General features: G+C 44.2%; 1 protein-coding gene across 4 annotated transcripts; it reads right to left on the bottom strand.

Annotated features, from left to right (window-relative positions):
- Positions 1-579: 579 nt before the first annotated feature.
- Positions 580-26,405, bottom strand: ksr1a (kinase suppressor of ras 1a). 4 transcript variants are annotated; one of them, XM_070843283.1, is made up of 20 exons: positions 25,925-26,403; positions 16,168-16,308; positions 11,833-11,980; positions 11,258-11,741; positions 9,473-9,654; positions 9,033-9,102; positions 8,812-8,895; positions 8,509-8,570; positions 8,312-8,421; positions 7,056-7,224; positions 6,305-6,353; positions 6,147-6,210; positions 5,066-5,353; positions 4,784-4,980; positions 4,592-4,688; positions 3,999-4,132; positions 3,500-3,631; positions 3,220-3,355; positions 2,886-3,019; positions 580-754 (listed from the first exon to the last, which is right to left on the bottom strand). In XM_070843283.1, exons 1-20 carry the CDS (start codon positions 26,144-26,146, stop codon positions 748-750), a joined length of 2,910 nt encoding a protein of 969 aa, XP_070699384.1. In that variant the 5' UTR covers positions 26,147-26,403; the 3' UTR covers positions 580-747. The 4 variants fall into 4 exon arrangements, with proteins under 4 accessions (XP_070699384.1, XP_070699383.1, XP_070699382.1 ...); XM_070843282.1 differs by having other exon boundaries at positions 6,147-6,207; positions 8,312-8,570; positions 25,925-26,405; XM_070843281.1 differs by having other exon boundaries at positions 8,312-8,570; positions 25,925-26,404.

The raw sequence follows: 26,405 nt of genomic DNA, 5'->3' as shown, positions 1-26,405 counted from the left end.
TTCCTGTTGACAAAGTGCATATTGTGTCTAGACATGGGCTGGTGACCACCTCAGCACATGCCATCGCACAAACATTAAAAACTGAGGGAGAGGAGCAGAGAGGCAGTTGTTTGAGAGCATCACTCAAGCAGCCCTGTCAAACGCGTGTCAACCCCTCAGGGAAAACATAGATAAATGAAGTGGTCCATTTGGTAGAAGGGTCCATTTTATATCCAGCAGTGTGTTTGCTTGTGTGTGTGTGTGTGTGTGTGTGTGTGTGTTTCGGAGAGAAAAGAAAAAAAAAAGAGCCACATGGTCAAGTCCCCGGCAACAACCACATCACAGCAGCAAGAGAAGGTGGGCAGGCCGAGGACAGGGCAGCCGTCAGCAGGCACGGACCACAGCACACCAGCCAGTCTCAGCACAGACACCACAAGCCAGTTATTCACAAGCCTCAGAGTCCCGAACGTTACAGAAGAAAACCCACAGGAAGGCAAAGAGATATTAGACGAAAGGAGGGAAAGCATGACGGCTGCGTCCTCCCCCCCTCCCTCCCTCCCTCCCCGCCGCACCTCACTCCACCGATCCTCTCTTCCCAACAAGGAAACGCAACGGTTAGACATGGAAGATCAGACTGTGGATTAGTGGAAGCAGTGTCTGTTTCAGGCAGAGGCAATGCTTTGATCAATCCTGTAAGAGTTAAGGATACAGGAGCATGCAAGGCAGACCCAGGCTTTGTTTTGCATTGCTTATGTTTCAGAGTGACTGCTACAACCTAGATTAGAAAGGAGAAAAAGAAAAGAGAAGAAGAAGAGAGCAAGGGAAAACACAAACGTTAGACGGTTAGTGCAACAGGTTTACGGTGAAGAAAGCTTAATTGGAAAAGCAGCAGGATATTACAAACACATACACTGCTCACTAAAAGTTAGGGATATTCAGCTTTCAGGTGAAGTTTCAGGATGAACCTAAAATGCATTCTAACCTTTCTAGGTGAACTTAATGTGACCTTCTCTAAACTTTTGAATGCACATGTCCAACTGTTCAGTGTTTCAGTACTTTTTGCTGTTGCTGTTCTCTAACAAGAAGCTTAACAGCAACATTCACAACAGGTTTGATCCATGAATCCACCAATACATTTCCTGCTTCAGTTAGAATTGGTATTTAAACAGTCCTCCTCATCATGCTGTTCACATTCTGACATCATGAGACCAAGACGACACCTAACAGTTGATCAGCAGCACCTCAACACTGGAGGCTTCAAACAGGAAGTCCTCAGACGGAGGTGTTCACTGAGCTTAGAGGGTCACAGAGTGTCATCAGGAGGTTGGAACAGTGATACAGAGACTGGAAGAGTCACAGAAAGGAGAGGAGTGGACGTCCTTTGGCCACATCCCAATTTATTGAGACACCGAAAATTTTTTGTTGTGGTATACCCACCACTGTTGTTAGATTTTCTACAAATAAATTGTTTAAGATGAAGAAACTACCAGTGCATGCTTCTACTTAAATGCCCTACTTTCATGATATAATATCACTGTAGCATTCACTTTTTACATTTTCCATATATTTCACCTGAAAGTCGAATATATCTAACTTTTTGTGAGTAGTGTAGATTAGTTTAACTACATGAGAACAAGTCAGGCTGTGCGAGTTCAATCAACAAATTATTTCAAGATTCGTTTTTTTTTTTTTAGCATTTTGGGACCAAGCAGATCTCTTTAAGTCATTTTGTGTTGTTTTCTTTTAAAGAAAACGTGTTTGCACCTCTCCCACTACCCAGCTGAACATTTAAAACTGGCTTATAATGCAGCAGCATTACACAATGGAAGTTTGTGAAAATGCAAATCATAATAAATAAGAAGCAAAAAAAAACAGTGGAAACATGGTGTGACGGTGAAGTTGTTACGAAGACATGGAATTAAATGTGTGGATGGCGTGTGGCAGCAGGGAGGGGAAAAGCTGGTCTGGGCAAACAGAAGATGAAATCCGTTCCGGTGCAGAAATGTAGGTTATTAGCAGATACCGATGGAGATGACGACACGTGAGATAAGGACTAGAAAAGAAAAGCTCTGATTTCTTTGATTCAGATTCCTGATCGTGACTTTTTTGGTCCAAGACTCTATTTTTTCTTTTTCTTTTAATTTGTTCCAACTCACAAACTGGCCAATATTTATACCTAGATGATGGCAGAAAGAGATGATTTAACCGAGTGAGCACTCAGTTAACCTCTTCCCCCTGCTGTTTCTCACAAGATTACTGTTGTCAAAACATGCCTGAGGACAGGTCTAAAGTTGTAAATTGTATTTGTATTCATTTCTGTGTGGATGTGTTTTTTTTTTTTTTTTCTTTTTTACTCGTCCTCTCATTTACAGTCTGATGCTGTCCGCGACATTACAGGATTCTGTATGTATAATATACAAGCCCTGTGATACTTTTGTGTGCCACTTCCATCTTGAAACGCGCATCAAGAGCTTTGTGGGACAATTGCTAAATTAAACCTTACAATTCACGTCTACATATATAATCCACAAAGTTCACATTTCATTTGAGAGCGAGGAAAAGCAGCGCTGAGAGGAGCTGTGCCTTTTTTTTTTTGTTGCAGTGACAGAGTGGGCATTTGGGTCATGTATGATGACGAACAGCAATGAAGAAATAATTACAATACAAACCTATTTAACGTATTTCAAGATGTATCAAACAAATATCCATTTATGAATCTTATCTAGAAATAAGACTATGTAACCCCAAGCAAGGCTGAAAAACTCATCTTTTTTCAGTCAGTGACTGACGGATCATCACTGACTTGTACCACAAGAAACCAGAAGGTGCATAACAACTAAGATTTTTTTTTTTTTTTTTCCAGATGTCCAGTGTCTTCACATAGTCCTTGGTTTCTGGATACCTACTCTGCAGACTTCCAGAAGTGTCCGGGGTGGGACAGCCTACGGTTGAGTTTGGGCAGCTTCTCCAGCATGTCGGCCAGCTGGGTGAAGGTCGGCCTCTCTCTCAGGTCGTACGCCCAGCAGGCAGAGAGGATCTCCTGAGACGACAAACCACTTTGAGTCAGTGCACCTGGCAGAGCACTGAGCCGTGCAGTCGCTGGACTGTCGACTATGAATGATGATCGATCTAAAAAAGTTTTGCAATGGCTCGATATCTCTCTACCTCTCTTATAAGAAAGCAAAAGAAAAGTGCACTTTTCTGAATGACTGACACGCTTGTGCTTCTGTTCCAACTCACAGTGACCTCCTTGCCGAGGCTGATCTCCGCCAAGACCTTCTTTATGCCCTCTCCGCTCCCCACCTGCCAGATGGTAGCTTCTACAGGCTGGTTGGTGATTGGCCAGTCTCTTGCTTGAAGCTCATACCAAATTGTGCTAAAGGATAACAAAAATAAAATGGAAAATGGTGAACTCTCTTTGTAAAGTAAGCTCTTTTCAATCAGAGACAGGCGTGACAGAGCAGTAGGTCTCCAAAGCTTAAACTAAATTATCTGAGTTGTGTGAATGTGCAGAACTTACCCGAACGCGTACACGTCTGCTGCAGTGGAAAAAGGGAGGCGGTCCTCGTTGTTACCTGGGCTCATCCTGCGCACGATCTCTGGTGCGAGATAACAAATCCACCCGTGGGGAAGTTTAAGTTTGTTTTCACGCCTGGGAAAAAAAAAAACGTAGTAAATGTATTAAAAAAAGTAGAAAGATGCATCAACTCCTGTGTACAAAACAGCAAGGCTATTTATCAAGCCATCCATAAAGGAAGTATAAAAAATTAGCAAGCTGTGTGTTCACAATGGATTCTAAGAACAAGAGCGAGCTGGAAATTATTCAGACATTAGAACCAGGAGACTTCAGTCTTTGCACAAAATACTGGCTGACGAAGTAGATGCCTGCAGGACTGGAGCCACTGTGGGCCTCAGCGATTATTACAAACCGCTGGACCTCCCCAGGTAATAACAGGGTAATGTGAACAGCACTTGCGCTGAGGTTGTGTTTTTAAGGCCTCTTGAGTGGTGTTTCTTACCTCCCCTCCTGAACAACTCCAGAGATCCCAAACAGCCCGAAGTCTGTGATCACCACTTTATTGGTATCATGAAAAACGTTCTTCGACTTCAAGTCTTTGTGAACGATGCCTTTAGCGTGCAGGTAGCCCATTCCCTGTATCGGAGAACAAACGGGGGGCGTTTCATAAAGTGCTGTCATACTGAATCAGACGGGAATCTGTATGTTTAGGCAGCTCCTATTCACATTTTCGACTAAAAGTGCATGTTTATACGAGGGTTTAGTCCAAACAGTGTTTGCCTTTTTTGCTGTGGCACTGGCTTTTCATACAATCCCCATGCACATAAAAAACTGGGCTGCACCGGCAGCATTCTCTGGGAAGAGAAATATCTAATAAACAAACTATCACATTTAATATCTTTGGCTTTGTTTTAATACAGATTTCCTGTTTATTCTAGTTGTTTCTTGGCATGTAACTTCATGGGTGGAAACGTCAGTTTGTGGACATGAAATGTGGCTTTAACACCACGTCTAAGAGCTTAAATCACAGTCTGGAATAATAAAAAAAAAAATGCACTCACGAGATATTTGAATAGATAGAAAAGAAAAACATACCTTTACAATCTCCTGAGCAATTTGTCTTGTCTTATTAATGTCCAAAGTGTTTTTAGAGTCTCTAACAACTGAATACAGTGTCCTCCCTTTGCAGAAACTGTGGGGACAGAGAAGAAAAGATTCAATTGAAGGTGAAAACACAGATTTGGGTTAAAATGGTTTTCAAGGTGTGTTTGATGTTTATGCCCTCACCTGGTGATGATGGCTAGGTGGGGTGGAGCCATGCAGGCCCCCATGAAGAGGACCACATTCTCGTGCCGGGTCTGTCTGTAGTTCATCACCTCCTTTTTGAAGAGCTTCAGATGGTCCTGATTGTTCCCGTCGATCTCTAGAAGTCGGATAGCTACCTCGCCATGCCACCGCCCCTTGTGCACTTTGCCCCAGCGGCCCTGTGTGAACGGACAACTTCAGCTAAAAGTGGCTTTTTTGGAATACGATGCGCATACTTGCGAACGCCTAGCTCGGACGCCTCACCTTTCCTATGAGTTCTCCGAGGTCCAGCTGCTCAAAAGGGATGTCCCACTCCTGCAGGTAGACGCTGGTCTGGCTCGCCTTACGGGAGATGGGGCCCTTCCACTGGTTTCCCCGAGAGCTGGGCAGATCGTCCAGCTCGTCGCACTCGCCGTCTGAGCCGACGCGCATCCGGATGTCCTCCCCGTCGTCCTCGTCATCCTCGTCGTCCTCGTTCTCCTCCTCGTCGTCCTCGTTCTCCTCCTCCGCGTCGGGGTCTTCATCTTCGACCTCAATTTCCTCCTCCCCTTCCTGCAAGAGTGTGGCAATCGCTTTCTTAATCTACTGTGCATAAGAATGAGAAAGCATGAAGTCTACCAAGAAATACGGCAGGTTAAAGCATGTGCACGTAAGAAAAGAAAAAAATCCAAGTTTCTGCTACATTAAGCCTAAATATTTAGTCTTATGGATGATATGTTGATTGGAAACTGTGCTATTCAGTAAACGTGAGCTTGCATTGACTTACAACATACTGTTTTTTCCTTCATTCTCAGCTTTGTGTTGCTGCCTCACTTATGAAATAGTAATATTTTCATGTCAGCAAGACTCTCCTGGTTAAATCAATAACATCACAGCCAAACAGGTCAACCTGGTTCTAGTAAAGAAATGTCAGAGGAGCTATTGTTTTTGGTTAATTCCTAAACAGCCCTGCAGTCTGGGCGTCTTAATGACGTGAAAAAATTGCAATCATTATATTACAACAGTCACTAAAAAAAAAAAAATTACCTGAAGGACCTGAATTAATTAAACAGATCTACTGCCTTTTTAACTGCTCTGCGTCCGAAATAGCTTGGAAGAAATTAGCTGACCTGTGTGTGCTTCGACAGCTGATTTTCAAAACTCGTCTTGTGCCACAACGTTCATTATTACTCAGTGAGCTCCATAACGATATCTCAATCTTTCAGTCAGTCGACTCGTTTTATCTTTTGTCTTTCTTGTGTCGCCTTCGACGGACAAAAATTGAACAGAATTTGATGCATTTCGGAAATATGGCTCTGAACAACCTCATAATATGTAAAGTCAAACCTGAAACCTGCAACATTACCTCTTCATCTTCATCTTCAACCAGCTCGGCGTGTATGTCATCTGATGATTGCTCTATCTCACTGCTGGGATACAAAGAAATTATATTAGAGGGGGGGGAAATCCAAGAAAAATGAATAATTAATTGTGTGTTGATTTTTTTAAATTTAAGTGTCTTACACAGTGTCTTGGAGGACATCGGGGTGCAAATGAGCAGGACTGGAGACATCTGTAGAGATTAAAAACTGGTTTAGGATGGAGTAAAAAGGAGAAAAACAAACCTATCCCTTTTCCGTTTACCCACTTTTCCTTTAGGGAAGCATCACGACCCACTGCATACAGAACATGACTGCTCATGCAATTCCCCAATGTCACCAGCAGATGGTGTCAAAAGTCTGTTAACTGTGAACATGCAAACCCAGTGGTGGCACACAGTGAGAGAGAGCTACAGTCACTGCTACAACCCTACAAGCAAACATGCAGAGGACAGAGAGAGCTGCAGGGAATCTGAGGTTTGGAGGGTGGAACGATGGGAGAATAACAATGCGGCATGAGGCTTTGGTACTGTCAACTCACCAGGGAAGATAAACTGCTGTCTATGCTGAAAGTAACAGGCAGCTTTTGCAAAAAAAAAAAAAAAAGAGAGGGAAAGACCGACAGGCACGGCAGGGAGAGAGAGACCTTTGGTTAGAGAAGCTTTGAATTAACAGATCTTGTAAAAGCACAGCTATTCTTCAGTGTTAATCTGGTCTATGGAGAGAAAAGGGAAGAGAAGGGTGTTTGTGGCTCATACTAGAGGTCAGGGAAGACTGTGTCATAAGGAGGAATTAAGAGTACAGTGGTATCATCAGTGGTATCATCAGCACGTACATATGTGTGTCTATCTGTGTTTGTAGTGTCAGGCTACAGTGTGTGGCATTAGGAGGCTTACCTGGAAAGTTGAAGCGGCTGTCCCGAGGGCCTTTGGGTGAGGGGTTGGGTGGTGGCGTGGCGCTGGGGGGGTTGCTCTGCTGGAAGGGTGCTGGGGAGGAAGGCGTGGACGAGGTGGTGGAGGACGGATTGCTGCTGGAGTCCAGCTGGTTCAGCACTGGAGGATGGTCCTGGTGGGGCAGGGAGGGATGCAAATGACACTCAGTGTTGACAGATAGTGATATTATATCATATATGTATATATGTTTAAGAAGACTTCTGCATGAAGGGGGGGGGGCGGCCATGATTACAATCTTAAATCTCCAAGCACTTTTTTTCTCTCCATCCCGCCTAGTTGGGCACGTCTGAAGAAGAAAAAAAAAAAAAACACAACACAGCCTAGCTTCCTGATAGCCTGCAGCTGCACTTCTCCAGACACCATGGCCGCTGCCAGAGTCCAGAGGACAGAAGCAACAGAATTGGAAATTCCTACACGTGCAAAAAGTGCAAAAAGCCACCAGGACCTGGAGGACTTTTGCAGGTGAGGAAACTCGAGCCAAATGCTGTACCCTTCTGCCATCTAGTGGCTCTTCTTTTTGTTTTTGTGCATAACATTTTCGCCCCAAATAGACACTGTAATAAGTTATTGTTATTTCATGTTAGTATGGTCACACTTGACACCTTGTAGCCGATCCTTTTAGAGAAGAATGTGAGAATGTAAATGGCAGCTGCATAAAACGTGCTGTCAGTGCTGTAAAAAAAAAAACAAAAAAAACCTGTTTAAACTGAAAAATCGATCAAATCGTGACCATAAAAATCAAAAGTCAAATCAAATCATGGATTTGGACAGTTGTGACAGCTCGTACTCTTTTCTTTTACTGTCATTCTAGATTGTAGAATTGATGGAGCGCGTTATGAAAGAAATAAGGATTGTGTGGTGGCATAAAAGGGGAGAGCATCACTAATCTCTGCAGTGCTTCAAAAGGGTAGATGATGAAAAGACTGAAAAGCTGATGCTAAAATCACTTGCAGAATTATTTGTCTTTTCTCATAGATTTAGACCAGGGAGAGGTCATCTGTGCAGCAGGAGCCAGTGGGGGATTATAGCGAATTTTCATACAAGCAAACAGTCAAAACTGTAGTCTGGCATTTTATGGCTTCATTGATTTACATAGTTTAGATTTCACATTGTTATTTCACAATGATTCAGTAGTGTGTTTAAATGCTACACACAGTGATACTGTGTGCTGTAACGCAGAGCTCCTAAACCTTTTTTACCTTCTTTGTAATGGCCTTTGGTAGTGTGCCAAATTGCGGTGCTTCTGCCGGCCTATCTACCGGGTTGTTTATATCAGACGGAACAGACTCAGTTCTTCGAATTTTGGCGACTGGAAAAGAAATGGGAAAAGTCACGATGCGTATGGCACAATACATTGTGTCAGTCAACTGCAGTTTGAGAGTAAAACAAAGCTTACTTGGTAGAAAGGAGATTCTGCAGGATGGGGCTTCCTTTGTGCATTTGTTGTGGCATTTTAACCTGCACAGAAAGTAGGCAGCGTATAAGAGACCCAGGAGTGATCGGTAAGTGGCGCCCGGAGCACTCAAGTCCAGCTTCACCCTTCTCACAGCCAAGGAATGAATCCTGACACGGCTTAGTCTTAGTCTTTCCTCATTCTGTGTACCAATGTGCTAGTATTCTACTCTCACTCAATCAATCAATGACAAAAAATACTTAAAATTAAGTGGGTTACCCTTTACATAGAAAGCACTCAACTCACCGACAGTGTTTGCACTTAACCCCGAACATCATGTTCTTCTGGCACACCTGACATGTCTGGGACAGCCAGGACTTGGTTGAAAACCTAAATTAACGCAAGAAATGCTGTTAACTGTTACTGCTGAGTTATTGATTATAATATAATACAATATAAGAATACGGTTAATAATTGAATGCTTTATTATGATACAAGCCTGGGATAGAATATATTTTCAGGTCTACCTGTGTGTGACTGCTAGGCCTATGTCCCTCCTCACTGCTTGTGGGGAGCTGCGGTGCACTGCTACATTATCTAGCCGGGGAGAAAGAGATAGAAGGGCAGAAAGGTGGGGAGAGAGATTGAGGAGAGTTTTAGTTATGATGAGAAAGACTGGTATGTTGTGACCCCAGTGGTTAATTACATGAAAAACTAAGCATTTAACTATTTAGATTGTTATTATTAAAGACTCCAGCCCAAGCACAGACACACACACTTGCACATGAACACATACTGAATAAAGATAAGGAATGGGGATTTTTCAGAACCAGCTCTGCTTATATAATATATAGGAGGTAACACAGGTCACACCAGACAAGCATTCTAATCTAAAAACCACTGAAATGTCAATAATCCAAATTCACCAAACTAGCAAAACAAAAATGTATACACATGCGTGACTCACTCTTAATGGTGCTGTGCTCTTCCATTAGGGTGGGTGTGCCAGGCAGGGTGTAAGGTGCTGTGGTGGGAGCCGGGGTGGCTCCAGGCGTGCGAGCAGGCATGACGGGGTAACGGGAAGGCGAGTCCTCACATCCATTCCCGTTGACTTGCATATTCAGGAGCAACTTATTCTTTTTAACACACCTGCAGAGAGGGACAGCAACAAAAAAAAAAAAACTAGACTGGATACAACGGCAGGTCCACAGTCGCTCGAGCACCATACTGTATGAGGCGGGTTATGTAAGGGCTAGAGGGAAGCGCGTTGGAGCACCTAAATAGCATTGGCACGGTGTAGACAGGGTGACATCCTTAACACCCAGACTGATGTCACGAGGACCGAGGCACCTAGCAGTGCCAGTTCTGTGCTTTACACGCACACATGCACGTGAGCAATCATAGTTAGAACAATAATCAAGCTTTTTCATTTCATTTTTAATTCCGTTCTATCAGCTATCAAACCTGTGACCTGCTTTCAGTTTGCTGTGGTAATATGCTCCATAGTATGTACACAGCCAGGACAAACTAGCAGGATCGTCTGGGTGAGCATTAGAGGCATTTAATCTATGTCAGCCGTATTTATCTCTGCCAATTTTTTTTTCCCCCCCCAGTAAAGCTTTCCATAAACAGACAGGATATTATGGATAAACATGTGGTTTGTTTGCGTATGTGCATCCAATCACAATAGAGGGGGAGAGAGGGGGAACGAGGGAGAGAGGGGGAGAGATTGTGTGTGTCTTGCCACCTCTGAGCATTAGTCCTAGGAAATACTTCCTGTTATGACATGAGTCATAATCTCTGGGAATCTGTATGGGGATTAGCTCCACTCGTACGGTCAGAGCAAAGGAGCAACAGGCAGGATGTGAAAGGATGTGAGAGAGAGAGAGAGGGGGAGAGAGGGAGAGAGAGAGAGAGAGAGAGAGAGAGAATGGGAGTGTATCTAAGGAAAGCTCTGCTTCTGTCTGAACACAGTAAGGCTGAGGTGAGAACGACAGACTGGACACCGTTGTTCAAGTAGGCTCCAGCATCCACTACAGCCAAAACCTGCTCCCTTCATTTCTCCACTGTGTGTGAACAGTTTCCAGTTAACTGTATAATTTTCCGATGCTCAAGGACATTTTGGCCTTGAGTATGTGAATATTTACCTCTGAGCCTTACAGTGGATACAATTTGTTAATCAAAAGCATTTATTCGATTGATAATGGTATGAAACGGAAAATAAATCTTCCCACTTGAGAAATCGTAACTAGGTAATGTTTGCCAGTTTTGTTGATGACAATTTCTTGTTGATGATAATTATTAATCCCTGTCATCAATTCCTTTTGGGTTTATCAATTAATGACTCAAGTTAATTTCATCATACTCCATCTACTAATGGAATAGCAGAACTGCTGTAGACTCAACTAAAGAAATCCTGCCTATTTTTTCAGATCCTTCGATTGGAAATGTATAGTACTGGATTTATCATACCTGTCATTAGCAAAAGAGGAAATGAATCAAGGAATAAACAGCAAATAAAACCTCAGAATTGAGCTGTGATAATACCTGCATAATATCGTTAAAGGACTAAAAGACACTCCCCACTGCCTGTAAACCTGTGCGTACACAGCCGGCAGTAGGAATCTGTTACAATTACAGTGTGATCTGAGGATTCCGCTTCAGTTCTAATCTGGCCTACTTGTGAAAAAAGACTCTTGACAAGACGAATGCTGTAGCAGTACGTTCGTCCAAGCAGCTTCTGAGCACCTACTTGTTGGTGGGTGGGTCCTCGATGCGGTTCCCCAGCTGGGACTCGTGGCTTTTGCTGCGCGTCAGGGTGATGTTGGGAAGCAGCTGCAGCACTTTGCGGGACGGAGGTGGAGGTGTGCAGGGAGGCTTCAGTCGGTGACGCCTCTTTGAGGGTGGAGTTATGGGTGGGGTGGACGTGTGCCCGTGGAGCCGAGCTGCGCGAGCCAAGGACATCGGGAATGGATCTGTGAGAGGGCTTTCACTGTGGAGGTGCGACGCCAGGGGCTCGGGCAAGCCTGACACCGAGCCTGAGCGGGGGTGAGGGAAGGTGGCGCAGGGGGTGGATGGGGTGGACTGGATGGTGGATGGGCGGGCGAGAGGTGAGGGACTGTGAGCACGGAGCGGAGTTCCTAGGCTGGTTAGCTGGTCTGCGGTCAGCAGAGAGCCGCTGTCCCTCCTTGTGGGCTCAGACAGCCACGGACTGCTGTCCTCCCTCAGTTCACCTCCTGGACATCACAGAAAAACACCAACAGTAGAAAAACCCAAGAATACAACACAATGCATTTGATGACAGAGGCTCCCATGGAGTAAACATACCTGATTCAGTAGCACTCTTCAGACAGGAGAGGGCAGCGCTGAGCCTGGCACATTCTTCTGAACTGGACCCTAGTCTTCGCATTGTATCCCTCACCTGAGCACCAGTCATCTGCAGTAAGGCATCCAGGGACAACTTTGCTTCTACTGCCTGCAGAGGAGCAACCCAAAGGAAAGGAGAGAGTGAGGACTGTACGTAAAACTTAACACCACTCAATAGGAAAAAGCAAAGAATTCATTACTCATCCAAATAATAAATAAACAAATAAAAACCTCTGTTGTGTGTCTTGTAGCTCTACAGTGGTGTCAACACCATGGCCTGTAGTAGGCTGAAATACAGCATTAAAAGGGGCAGCATGGTAAGGCACTAAATAGGTCATATAACCTCCGACTTGCGCTGTTCCTGGAAATAAGTGTAATCCTGTTTGTTTGGGGCATTTCATGTACCACTTCTTCCACTTATCTGGGAGATGAGTGCAGATTACGCAGCACTACAGACACGGTTTTAGGTCTCCATCGGCAGATAGTGGTAAAAACTTGAGACAGGACGTGTGCCCAATATTTGCCGTGGTCAGGGCCACCAAGCAAGTTCACAACCAAACACAGTAGCTTGTGTCTACTCCGAGTCAAGGCAGAGGCTTCTTAAGGTCAAGCCCGAGCTATGATTTAATTTCGTGTCCACTCATTACTTTTATATTCTACTATTTGAGAGTCAGTGTTCAGATTCAGATTCACTTAACACGTCCATGCGACGGATTAAATCGAGTGCAGTCTTGGAGAGAGCGATCACTGTGCAGAGGTGAAGGAAAATAACACCCTGACAAGACAAGAGACTCAGACAGAAAAAACAGGGTAACAGGATGGTATTTTGAAACTAGCAGGTAGCTCAAAACAACAATGAGATTAGATTAACAAAACAAGCCTTGGCCCTTTTTAAGCAACAGACACAATAAAGTCATGGAGGAAAATTACATGTACAACAGCTTCAGAAACAGTGTGATTGTTCCTGCGATCCTCTGTTCAGCGAGTTTACCATCTGTACTGATAAAATGTAGTACATTTTTAGTAGTGAAATTTGATTATGACATTATGCCCGAGTGCCACAGGAGCAAAGTGAATTTACAGCTAAATTGTACCCTTGACCTTAGATTGCTTGATCAGCATTTACGTAAATAATCGTCAGATCAAGCTTCCCTGAAAGCAGATCGCTTGCCAATATGCTGTACATGTTACTTCCATAGAAAAGAATATCTGGGGACAGACAACACACAGACAGGATTCTGAAGGGAAAGTGGAGCTGTATGAATTCAGACCTGCAAGCCTGAGCTATTTACTGTTGCTTTCATGTTCAGTTACTGAGACGCCAGGCAAAACGACAGTATCAAAACACTTCACGGCCAGCAGAAGGAAATGGGAGACTGTCCAGTGAGTTTAGGATGTTTTTTTTTTTTTTTGACATGGGAAGTACGCAATCGCTTATCAGTCAGGTTAAACCATTGCTCTGAGAGGGCAAACACCGATCAGAAAACTAGAGCAACCTCCCACACTCATGTGTACACTGTAAGCAAAAGGAAGCGCGTGCACACACACACACACACACACACAAGCAAGGGTGAGTGATATGATATTCAGAAGTGGCTGTGGGCCCTCCGCTCCCCTCCCACCTACTCCCTCATAATAACATTACTATTTTAGCATCATGAACAGCATAGCTTGCATACACGATTGCTCCACTGTGGTCTCCTTGATGCAGTATTACTGGTCAGAATGGCCGTATAACTGTGCGAAGCAATTAACGGCACATTGTTGATGAATCAACATGTTGAGTAAATTGGGTTTTAGCAAATGCGGGCCCATTACGGGTTTTTTTTTTTTTAATTCTCAGAGTATGAAATGCACCTCTCATTGTCATTATATTCATCCAAACTCTAAAAATGGGCTTTAAATGTATATTTTATCAGAGTTTTACAGTTGCTTTACATTTCAGGGAGGTTTCTAGTCTCACGTGGGCCTGGCACAAAACGCTTTGGCAACCTTTTCCTTGTAGTGAGCCCTGGGTTAATCAAGATAAGGCTGCTTAGTGGAGCCACAGACAAAATTAATTAGTTCACAGAAAGACACACATGATCATCTAAGAAGCTTGCCAACATGGCGTCCACATGCTTGTGCAACATTATGCAATACCTCACGGTCAGTGCCAGCACGGGAGCAGAGAGGTTGGATTCCAGGTAAGAAAACACATAAATGCATGCTACATGCAATCATTGTAATGCTTTTGGACCATCCATTACATAATCCAGCTCTCATAGTGCAGAGTGAGGAGATGAAGTGTAGAAATCTCAGCCTAATAATGTTTGATCTAAATGGGTCATCAACATGCAATGACGGCTCGACGTGTTTTTGGGAAATCCCGGCCGGTATACAAGACATACACATGAGCACACATTCTTTAAAAAGGGAAAGTGGCGAGGTTTAAACTGAAAAGCAAACAGAGCACCCAGCACGACTTATGTGACTAAACCTTGAACAGAAGACAAATAACCAGATGCGGCAAGAGGCGGTAAAACAAAAAACACAGAGCATGCACAAACTTGGAACATATTAAAGAATAACAAGTGCAGAGACATTCAAAATAAGCAGGTTACATTTAGGTCACCAAACAAAGACAAACAGACATGAATAATAAAAACACAGTAGCTGAGAGGGATTAAAACAGTTTACAGCCACACAGGAAAGGGAGCCGGTGGACGGAGAGGAAATGACGTCAAAATATGATAAACAAATCATGTGGTGGAATTTGCAGTGAACCTGCGAAATAAAGAAACGAATGCATTTTGGGTGTTTTTCTCAGGTGTGCATAGGCGGCTAGTTTTCCGGTGCTGGCGTGAGGAGAAGTGGGGCACCTTAACTACTAACACTGTAGTTTCCTTGTGCAAAGGCACGAGCATATTTAGTGCAAAGCAACAATAACTGAGTGAGAGTGGATCTCATACTGGCTGTTCTCTTATAAGGCGGAGCAACATAGATAAAAACCACAGCAATAAGAGAAGTGCTCAAAATGGGAGCAGTTTCTTCCTGGTTAAAAGTGGCTTCTCTTTACTTGCATATGAGGGGGAGGGATGTTTGATTTTCTTAATATGTGTCTAATTCTAATCATATTGATGCATCACACAGTGAATGTGTACCAACGCATGTTAAACATATCACTGAACTCAGGCTCTCAGTCTGAAGTTTGTCTCTTACAAAAGGACACCGCTGCCACCATGATGCGCTTTAATGCTGGTTTTGGTGTCATTAATCACAAGATTTTCACAGAGTGACTCTTATCTGAGCGGTCACTGTTTCCAGTTTGAGGTCACTCAGAAGCAGAATCTCTTTTGAGTTGTTTGTTCACCAGAGATCAGAGATACGTTTTTTCTTTTTCTTTTACACAGGATGATTGTGCCTTGACAACAATTTATGAAACAGATTGTTGTTTTTAAGTTTAAGTTCCATATAATCAGATTTTCAAAAGCTCCCAAACATCAATATTAGTATCGGTCTCAAAAATATAACCCAGTATCCACTGGGTTATATTTAGGAGCATTCATTTTATGCCAGTGACTAGAGGACCATAAGTGGCAGAGGTACAGCTGGTAAACTTGTGTGCTGGACTGATAAGCTTCAACTAATTCTCTTATAAAGATTTCCATCTAAATAGTGCAACAGATGGAGTCATAGCCTTTGTTTTCATGTGTAGCGAGGGTTATTATATAAGAGGAACATTGTAACACAGGAATATGAATTAAAAGAAAAGCTGCGTTTTAATAGACTGAGCGACACATTTGGAGTCCGCAGCTATGAAAAATTAAAAACAAGAATTGAACATGCCTAATAGATTTTCAACGCACGTGCCAACAAATACTCCGCTTTACAAAAGCCAAATTAATCCGACGAGAAAACTCCTCGCACTCTTGAATAAAGGCACAATCCAGAGTCACTAACATGGCGCAAAGATGTTAATGGCAGCAGGCTGGGAACTAGATTTTTTTAGACTTTTCGCTAAAGAAGGACGAGTTAATCTTGTCTGAGTGAAAAAAAAAAAACCCCAACATATTAGTCTTGTGACAGATTTGTTGCAGCTTATATCATGATCAGAAATATGACGGAGCTTTTCTTTTACAGGAACATCTTGATGGACAGTGGTCAAGTATTCCTCATGCTCATGTGAGCAGGGACTGAGTACACACACAGAATCCACATCAATGTGACACAAGCACGGTCACCCAGGCCAGAGAGAGACAGAGAGAGAGAGAGAGAGAGACAGAGAGAGAGAGAGAGAGAGACAACGTGACCTACCTCGATGAGCTCCGGTCGCAGGTTGATGGTGCGTAGCCAGTCTCGTAAGTGTGGGTAGCTGTCCAGGGCCTCGGGCCTCTCTGTCTCTGGCACTTTCTGCTTGCACTGCAGCTGTTTACAGATGTATTTCATCAGCTTCACCTGCAGGGAGCAATAGAGAACACAGTGCAGATGGGAGGGGCGGGTTAGAGGGGAGACTGGCAGCGTGCTAGGAGCTACAGCTAAGGAGCAGGCCTTCACTGAAGGTGGGGGGGGAGGTGTCTGTCAAACCTCTGTGTTGGCATGGATTTTTTTTTTTCTTTTTCTAAATGGCACAAAGTGTGATGACACAGAAATTCTGCAGCATGTGTACTTTACTGCTGCTGCAATACATAACATACCGACTGCTGTTGCTTCTATGAAAGTGACCTTCGCTTGGGCCAAATCCAGCTTATATTCATCACCTCGACTGACACAAACTAATATCCGTCACCAACAGATGCTTTCTGAATGTGATAAAGGTTAACCTGATGCATGAAATACCCTCACTGAACTCAGTGTACCTACAGTAACCATTCCAGTGTCTGTTTAACACGATTTCCCAGTGCCCCCGGTACACAAGACAGTTAATTAGATATAAACAGCTATTATCATACAGGGGAACAATGAGCTGGTCATCTAATCAGGGCATCTGCGGTGGTGGTACAGCAAACAAGTGTGAACAAGGAAGCTGCTTGGTGACATAATGATGGAAGAAAGTGCCGTATGACCGGTCAGTTTTCCTGTTCGTTTCAGAGCTACTGTACTCTCTTGGAAAACATGGCACAGAATTGTACCTTTTGTCACAATCAACCATATACATATCTGTGGCATAAAACCATGACAATTCCTATGTGAGCCAAAAATCCTAATAATAATTCCAAACTTGTGGTAACAATGGTTGAGGACAAAGCTCTGAAGAACCATCAGCTTCCTGATTGGTCTCCTCGTCCTCTCCGGAGAGCATCCCACCCCAAAGTCTCCACACTGAAGCAGGGGAGTGAATGAACAGAGGAGAACAACAAAGCTTGACTGCTGAGATGCTCTTTTGAACGTCGCTCAGGGTAGTAGCTTACTGACGCACCGTAACCCCCCCCCCCCCCCCCCCCCCCTCTCCCTCCCTCCAGCCTTCCTCTTGATGCTTGCATCTACTAATCAGCACATTAATGACTAAAGCCGCCCTGGTGAAGACCTTTGCTGTAGTGTCTCATGACGTGGGCCGCATCAGTTAGCATTACCAGAACATCCCAAACCCCTATGAGCCTGAGCTGTCACCATCTCAAAGCACTCAAATATTCAACGACATATAAAGCTACCAGACTTTAGCCCAGCGCTTTCCAAGCCAATGTCAAGTGCAGTGGTCCTGTGAGTAAGTATAACAATGAACACCATGGTATTGGCTTGCAGCGGCCCGCGCCGGGCAGCGCGGCGCAGCCGTATAGTGTGTCTCCTTATCTCGCAGTCTATCTGTAAGAGTCCATTACAGCAGGCAGCACCTTCAGATGAGCCATGCAACACCAGCTAGCTCTCGACCTGCCACACACCTCTTGAGTGCCTGAGCAACAATGAGGAGCGCGTGCCTTTCTCAGCTCATTCAACTTTCTCCCTGACACATCCACTCGCCGAGCAGTCAGAAACTCATACAGCCACGCTACTCTCAGAAAGTGTGGCCTTGGGATGAAAGAGGATGGAGAGGAGGTAAATGCTCTCTGTGTCGACACTGGCTGCGGCTTTTCAGCTCTGCAATTACCAGTTGCACTGAGAGCATTATGAAATAATACAAACAGCATGCATTATTGAATGTAAACTAATAAAGAAAATGCCATTTTCAAAACATACAAGCAAGGACTATCCAGAAGAGAACAAAAGCCCAAAAACTGACCTTGGATATCAACACTTACACAAAGCATAGAATACACTTGCTTACAAAAAGTCAAACATTTCAGTGATGTAATGTGTGCCTTTCTGTGGAGTTTGAACCTCCATTTAGTTGCATGCATTTGACCTTAGAGCTGAACCAGTATGAGCAGCTCCTATGGGTGGTAGGGAGAGATAAACAGCTCGCTCCCACCTTTATTTTCTCATTCTCATTTATGCACATTTGAGCTACAAACAAATGTAATTCATAAGCATGGAAACATACTAGTAGACAAGTATGTATACCAAATATATGGGAGACTGAACAAAGTGAAGGTGTAATAAATTTCATATGCAATCATCTACAAACCCGAAGAATATAGAACCACGGAGCCTCACACATTATTCACTGCGCTCTCATCAAGTGTGTGAATTTAATGCCTCTGTAGCTCTGGACTAGCATGGCAAGCAGTGTGAGGCCTTTGCTCGACGTGGCTAATGAGCTAGCCTCCTGCTTTACCTCCCTATACACTAGTGCAGTGCTGCGACGTCAGGTTACCTAGCAACCCCTCTTCTGAGTCGTCAGCAACATTTCAGTGGGATTTTCCCATACATATGAAACACGGCGCTCAGACACAATCCATCTTAACACACAAATCTATTCATGTGTATCCACAGGCCAGTAACTGTGGTAACTACAAAGCATGACCAACATTTTTATCTCCAGTCACACGCAGAGCGTTCACTTTACCCATTATCGTAAATAAATAAGGTGGGTCGGATTACACACGCACACAAGTCCCCAAATCCCCACACTGATATCAATAATGTGTGTATTTGTGTTGGGAGCACAGCCAGGAGAATCAACAAACCGGGAGATAATGACTGGGCCCTTGCATATTATTTTTGGTGCAGAGAGGAGAAGGCAGCATTTGACGTGTGGCCCGGAGGTGGGGGGTGGGAGGTGGGGGAGGAGAAATGGCGTCAGAGCCCACCTGTCAGCAGAGCTAAACAACACCATGGCAACGGCCTAATGCTGTGAGGAGATGAGTGACAGCCAGTGTGTCAGCCGCCAGAGAGGGGAGAGGAGTCCCAGCAGCGGCCCGCCTGACACAGCAGAGTTGGGGAGCAGATCCCACTGCTCCAATTGTTTTCTCAAGGCTCTTGCTGACACAGCCACTTTGGTGTACCTGCCAAGGATAGCATGGCCTATCTGAGAACTGAGCAACAGAAAATCCCAGAAAATTATATTTGCACGGGAACGCCGGCTAATTTCTTTCAAACTAAAAATGCAGACGTTTATTTGTTTTTAGAGCAGGCTCAGTGAGTAAGAAGCGCTGAGGAATTTCCACTCCGTGTGTCACATTAGCTATTGGACATTAGAAGTCCAGGCTAAATCTAGTAATTCCCTGTTAGCAACAAGAGGACGTGACAGAAGGGGATCCTTTTGTTATTTTTTGGTTGTAGCCTGCAGTCTCTTCTGTCTTTACACGCAGCAGCTGCAGGCAATGTCACAGTCAACATGGAATGTGACGGCAGCCACAGTAGCACCAGAGCTGGAAGATAATGCAAATCTAAGGCAAATTTTTTGATGGTTTTCAAGGACACATTTTATACGGGATCATATAAGTAAACTGTGGTGAGTTGACTGATGCGCAATTTCATTTTCACATAAAAAAAGAAAATAACAACAAGACAAAAATACAATGAAGCCGGGCAGCCCTGTTTATGCGGAGGCCAGGTCACATGGACTTTGCGGGGGCTGAGCGTACATGGTTGACAGTCCCAGACAATAGCCTGCTGCCCCTCCTCCATCATTGTTACCACCAGTGCAAGTTGACCCCTACGCTGGGCTGGACTAGGGGTGGGGGTGTAGGGGGTTGGGGGTGGGGGGGTGGGGTGACAGACTGGCCTCCAACTCTCTGTAGTAAGATTGTACAAGGTTAGAGTATGCCCCTGCCTACAAGTTACACACACACACACACACACACACACACACACACACACACACACACACACACACACACAGAGAACCTTGACCTAGTTTAGCATTACACTGTGACGTATCTGACAGCAGGACCAATGTACAGTAGGGCAATTTTACATATCAAAAACACACAGAAGTGCCCTTTTTTTTTTAAAAAATGGAACTGCTGATAATAAATAAGAAAGCTTGTATGAAAGCTGCAAATGAGCACATAAATAAAAACATTTAAAAATCGTGCTTTTTTCACAACAATTTGAGTATATTGCTAATATACACTCCAGGGTGTTCCGTACACTTTGCTAAACAATGCAGTCTAATGCAACAACCCTTCAATAAATCAGACTTTTGGTTGAACCCGTTTCAGAGAGCTTTAGATTCAACGGTGTGATCAGTTCGGAGGATAGCAGTCTGTGGTGCTGTTGCACTGTACTGCGTTATACTGTTATACTATTTTGTCAGAAACACCTCTCTGTATACAGTTCAACAGCACCACAGGCCACATCCTTCAAATCACCACACAGATGTCTCAACTAGGACTGAACATCAGAACCTTCATGAAGGGAGGATTCACTGCAGGGCTGTTGCATTAGTTTTAGTTAGATGTACCTAATAAACTGGCAACTGGGTGTATGTATCTAAAACACACAGACATTTTAACCATTTACAACCAGGCATGGCACGCTAACTTCCTTCTGATTCAGAGCTGAAGCAAATCCCCCCCCCCCCTTTGCCACTAAAGAAGCACAGCAGACCTCAAAATTACAGCATGTAAGGCAACTCATCCTGAGTCAGTTTAAGAATAGATTAAGGCCTGCCTACACTGTTCAGCCATCCTGATTTCCACACCATGCAGTCCATTCTTATTGACTACACCAAGCACACTGCAGGCAAGAAAAGGAAACAGAGACAGGGTCGGCGTTGCTACAGTCACTAGAGTTGTGTTTCCTCTATACCCTCGTGTGAGCAACGTTCTCTATTGTCTTCTCCTAGGCCTCCGACACACACACACACACACACGCCCACACACAAACGCAGCAGTTGTCATGTCATAAGAAGCAGCCCAGCGGATTGGCTTTGATTCTCCCCTCCCCTTTCCTCCCTGCTCTCCCCTCTTGCACAGGCTCTTTGCGCGTCATTTGATTTTCTTATTTAACAACCAACCCTGAAAATGCGTAGGAAGAAAGATGTCTAAATATAGATGCAGCCACAACAGCTCGCACCACGAGCGCACAGCAAACTCTCTCCAACACCATGAGGAGACTAAACAGAGTGACGCTTTGCTGTTTGCTGATCATTACTGAGAGCAGTGATTAAAAAGATAAGACGGTAGATTGCTTTTATGTAAAGATTTACAGCGATAGCTGGCAACATTTGACACTTGTTTAAGGCCATGTAAAACAACTCATAAGCAAAACACTTGAGTGCTGCTGCTTATAGGATGGTTTGAGTTGATGTATCTGAGTGTCTGGATCATGCAGACTGATTTGGAACTGGTTTAAAAACAAACATAAGTCAGGAGCACATAAAGAACTACAGTAAAAGTAACATGGAGGCAGCATGAGCGGCACAGACCAGGCTGAGTGGGATTAACATGTGAACAGTGAAGTACCAGTTAGCGCTCCATTTGAGAGGCCAGTATCATTATCCTCTCACTGGCAAGGCAGAAAAAACACACAGTTCAAGTGGAATAATAAAGCTCTCTCAATGAGAGTATAAAGTGAGTTCAAGCCTCTCTTGATGGCACTCCAGTGCACTGTGGGAGCGATACCAGTTCGCGCCGTGAATGTGACAACTGCTTTGACCTCACACAGTTCGCTTAAATTCGTCACATGAATTAAAAGGCGCTTAAAGCTTCTGTAGTGCTGACATCTGTCATGTCCGGCCACTCCTGCCAGTGAATGGTTTTTACGAGCGTTCACCTGGACACCGAAATGGGAGTTGCAAGCCCGCGTGCTTGCTGGAGTTTCAAAGATCGTGGCAGGCCTTCTGGGCTGTCGGCGGGTCAAGGTTCAGACACAACCGAGGTGAGTTTTAGGGACGTGTTGAGCATGTCTGAAATACAGCACCAGCTCCACTGACTGAAACTTGGGATCATATTGGTACCAGGATCTACAGAGCGAGCCTAAATCCAAGTCTGCGATCTGCTGACCTTATCTGCTTAAATATTTGAGGCAAGTGGGATTTCTAGGAGGGCAAAGCAAGAAGTGAAAGTGCACACTTATAAACGACATGTGGTTTCAAAACGTTGTGCCAGTAAAGACATAGGAAGTAAGAGTGATGATGAAGACGGGCCCCCCACGCTCTGCTAGCTCCACTTGAAAGACATTGAGAACAGGCTTCTTTGCAATGAGGACGAGCATTTGACTCTGGATTTGAATGTCAAATACATAAGATCCCCCACAAAAATCCCTGTTTTGACAATTCAAATTCTTCCTTTTCTCTCGTCCCCTCGCAGGGTGCTCAAAGGTCAAGGACGGCTAGAGAACAGCAACTACAGAGCTGGCAGACTTGACCTCATTTCTAAATGTTACAGGGGTTTTTAAAGAAGGAAGGAGAAATGGAAATGCCAATAGACGGTAACTGTATTGTGACTTAACGTTAGAAGTGACCGTCGTCTCCATTGCTTTCTTTACACCCAATTCTCTGTTCAAACAGCTGTGACTTCTTCCCCTGTCTAAACAACAGGAAAGTAGTTTCCAAGAATCTAAGAATCTACTTGGTTTGATCATTCGCTGTTTCCAAATCAGTTTAAAACAAGAGGAACTACTCATCCACCCCCTGCTTATTGTCTTATTTCCTCCTTGTTGTGTACCATAGATGCACATATCTATGGTACACAACAAGGAGGAAATAAGACAATGATAAAAAAAAAGTGGCAGTAAGACATGTTAAAAGTCAAAATGAATGAAAAACGAAAAGGGAACATAAAATAATGCTACCAAACACCTGCAGCTACAACAAAGGAAGGATTTTGCCGTCTTCAGGATTCTGCTGATGCATAATGAGACCAACTGCAAATTATCGGTTCAAGGGGATTTTCTAAAAGTTTTGACTTGAGCTGTGACCTAAGATACTACTCATAACATACGAGTATGCTCAGACAAGCTGGTCAAATTTTTAGTCAGATCTTCTCTTTACTGTAGACTTCGGAAGAGTCATGACGTGCGAGTTACATATATTCTCTGTAATGTATGGTAAGGCAAGGCTGAACAGCTGCACTCTGAACTCACTGCTGGCCCGACACAGTTTGATCATTGAGACAAAAGCGCATTTATAATCAGTGAAAATAGATCAAATTAATTTAGAACTAGATTTAGCTGGGCTGTAAACAAGAAAGTATCTACTGTACCTGTTTCCAATGCAGCAACTGAACGTCAGTGAGCAGTTTCAAAGTACAACAGGGAAGGATAACTGAACCACAAACCAGCAAAGCTAACTTGAGGCAACCAGACCGACTACCAGCACTTGCGACTCTTAGGGGTACCAGCTAATAACGGCCTCTAACCACAGGAAGGAGACGTAGGAGCAGTTTTAATAGCGTTCAAGGAACGCGGAACACGTGAGCCTATTGTCACATAGAACAATGCTGGTGCACAATGCACCTACAAGTCAGCGTGCCACAGGAAGTACTCTGCCAGATCACGTCCTGTTCCACACAGTGACGAAGTACGCATGGTGAAGAAGGCTTGAAGCATGTGGAGCACACTTCACATTTATTGGTACAAACTATCCAGGCAGATCATGGTATAAGTGGACATGTTAAGGCTGATGTTTCATAAACTGTAATGTTGCTTGAGAAAATTAAAATGAAGACAAAATCCAACCTTCAGCAAATGGGCTTCATGCACACACACTCATGATAAAAAATTAAAAAAAAAAACAGTGGGGGGCTAAAATGGACATCTGCTAACATGCAGTTAATACTTAGATTTTTCTTTTCATTTAATACTTGGCTTCTTTTCTTGATCCTGTGAAAATTTGTTCCCACACAATAGCATGCCAACTTGCAAGCCATGATGCCTGCCAGCCAGCCAGCCAGCTAAGGAGTTACAAGATTATTTTGTAGACATTAATATTATGAAAAAGGATAAAAAGCTGCGCCCTGAAAAAAAAAAACACAGGACTGCCTCGTCATCTCTCCTTTGCTCGGAGGTATATTTTTGTTTCTGCAGGTTTGGACACCACCATCGCAAACACAAACAGATCTTCAGCAGGCGGTCGTGAGTTGCTATCTGGCCTGCTGAGGCCGACAAGCTGACAGTAACAAGATTACAGATACATTGTAACTTGCTTTAAAGGGCTACTTTCTTCATCAGCAAAAATTCTTGACCATTTTGAAGGTCAGTGGAAAGCCGGTTCAGCCAGGCTGTTGAAACTAAATGCTTGGAGCTTTCTGGAACATTAGTTTATAGGGGCAACGGCACAATTGTTCCCGGGGTGTTCAGTTATACAGAAATAAAACAGACATGGATAATTGATAGCCTCTAGCCAATCAGGAGTGTATATTCTTTTTATCCAAGGTATAAGGCCTAAATAAACCATGAGCCAGAAGACCCATTTACCATTTATCATATCTGTAGACTCTAGAGATATGATAACTGACTCTAGAGTGTCTGGAGCCTCTACCGAAAGATACATTAACCTACCTTGGATGAGTTCACATTCGTAGGCATTAACCTCGTGCTTTACCACTCCTTCCCCCTGAAACCAACTCATCAAAATGTACTGGATCAGCCTTTTAAAACCCCACACCAAACCCGTCTTCCCATCAACCCCCTCGGCAGAAGCGGGGCCTGTTGTCCCCTCATTGTATTGTTGCTAACAACATGAAGCTGGGCTTTCCATGACATGATTCCTTCAGTCATCTGGCAGCTGAGGATATTACAAACACAATATGTGACTGTAAACAACCCACGGGTGGAAACACGCAGGCCTGAGATAAAACTGACCCTTGAGGGGAAAAAAAAATAAAAAGAACTACAATCAACATTACTGTAACATTCCCAGAGGAGGAATGAGAGGAATTACGAGGCCACCTTCACATAAAATGAACTATTGATTATCATGCGGTTGCTCCAGAGGAGCATTTTCAAATCTGCATCTGCATTTTTAGGAGCATCTCATCCAAACATGCAAGGTGAAAAACACTGAGTGCATCCTTTGCCGATTGCCTGCATGCTACCAGGCATGACTGCCTCCAACAGCAGGACGAGCCCAGGCCCTACAAAGCCGTGGCTCTTGCGCAAAGCAATGTCAAGTCATCCCAACACAACTGAGCTGAATCTGCATCCAGATGCAGGAAGGCTGCGCGTGCATCCACCCTGGATGCTCACGGCTGGGAGAAGGAGTCGTGCATGTTTTTTTTTTTTCTCTCTCTCCCCCAACCCCCCCCCTTTCTTTTTTTTTTTTTTTGTATTTGCCTTGCATGCCTACTGTACAGCCCCGGAATCCTGTGCAGAGAACAGAGCATGGGGACATAAATAATAGCAGAATCAGATTATTGAATGTGTGCCATTAGGCCAGGCTGAATTCAGCTGCACAGCGCGGTGCTGTGAACTATCCGAGGGGCTCCTGACTAATATTTCCACCTAAGAGAGAAAGAGGTCACACAAATAAATGGATCACTGATATTCCTGCAGAGGAATAATGAAACCCACTGTGCACTGCAAACCTGAATATCATTTTTTTTTAGGGGGGGGGATCTTCACCTCGGTGCATCGACCCAGTAGTGTATTGTGGGCGACAAAATGTGCTCGGCTCACTGACAGTGATCGGGCGCCTCGCTTGCAGCCAATATTGAGCCTATATGAGGCGGACATAGCGTTTGGGCTTCATGACTCCGCAATTTGACTAGATCGCAGGACGCGGCTTAGACATATCTGGAAAGCTCATTACCTCCAAAGTGCGTATTTCTTGCTGCGTGAGGTCGTTGGACGCGGCGCATTTGGTCCTGAGCCCCTGTAAACTGGAGATGGAGATTTCAATCATATTCTGGATGAGTTCGCATTGATGTAGTGCGGCCATCGCTGCGCCACCGCCGCCGCCGCCGCCGCTATCCCTCTCCGGCTGCTCATCACTCTCGACCATCTTCCCACCTTTAGCAGACACACTATCCATTCCTCAGCATTGGGCACGGCTGGAAGGGCTGGAGTCAAACTGTTAAGCTCGAATAAAACATGCAGCAGTCCAGCGACGCAGCGACCTATCGTGGAAGTTAGCTGACAGCGAATGTCCCCAGCTTCCCAATGTGGAAAAAGTCAGGATGCGAGCGAGATATGTGGAGATATATATGTCTTTTTTTTTTAATTTATAAAAAAAAACAAAAAAACAAGACGCTCGACGCCAAAACCGTGGCTGTGAAGCGGTCCAAAGTCCA

The sequence above is a fragment of the Pempheris klunzingeri genome, chromosome 14 (genome assembly GCF_042242105.1).
Source record: "Pempheris klunzingeri isolate RE-2024b chromosome 14, fPemKlu1.hap1, whole genome shotgun sequence".
NCBI lineage: Eukaryota > Metazoa > Chordata > Actinopteri > Acropomatiformes > Pempheridae > Pempheris > Pempheris klunzingeri.
This window is presented reverse-complemented; position numbering and strand designations above follow the sequence as displayed.

Excerpts from the sequence above, each read along its gene's own strand:
- ksr1a (XM_070843281.1), bottom strand. The coding sequence starts at position 26,146 with ATGGATAGTGTGTCTGCTAAAGGTGGGAAGATGGTCGAGAGTGATGAG. Across the intron at positions 6,354-7,055 it reads CAGCCGCTTCAACTTTCCAG|ATGTCTCCAGTCCTGCTCAT; the intron begins GTAAGCCTCCTA and ends TAATCTCTACAG. Across the intron at positions 3,632-3,998 it reads GGAGTTGTTCAGGAGGGGAG|GCGTGAAAACAAACTTAAAC; the intron begins GTAAGAAACACC and ends TTTTTTTCCCAG.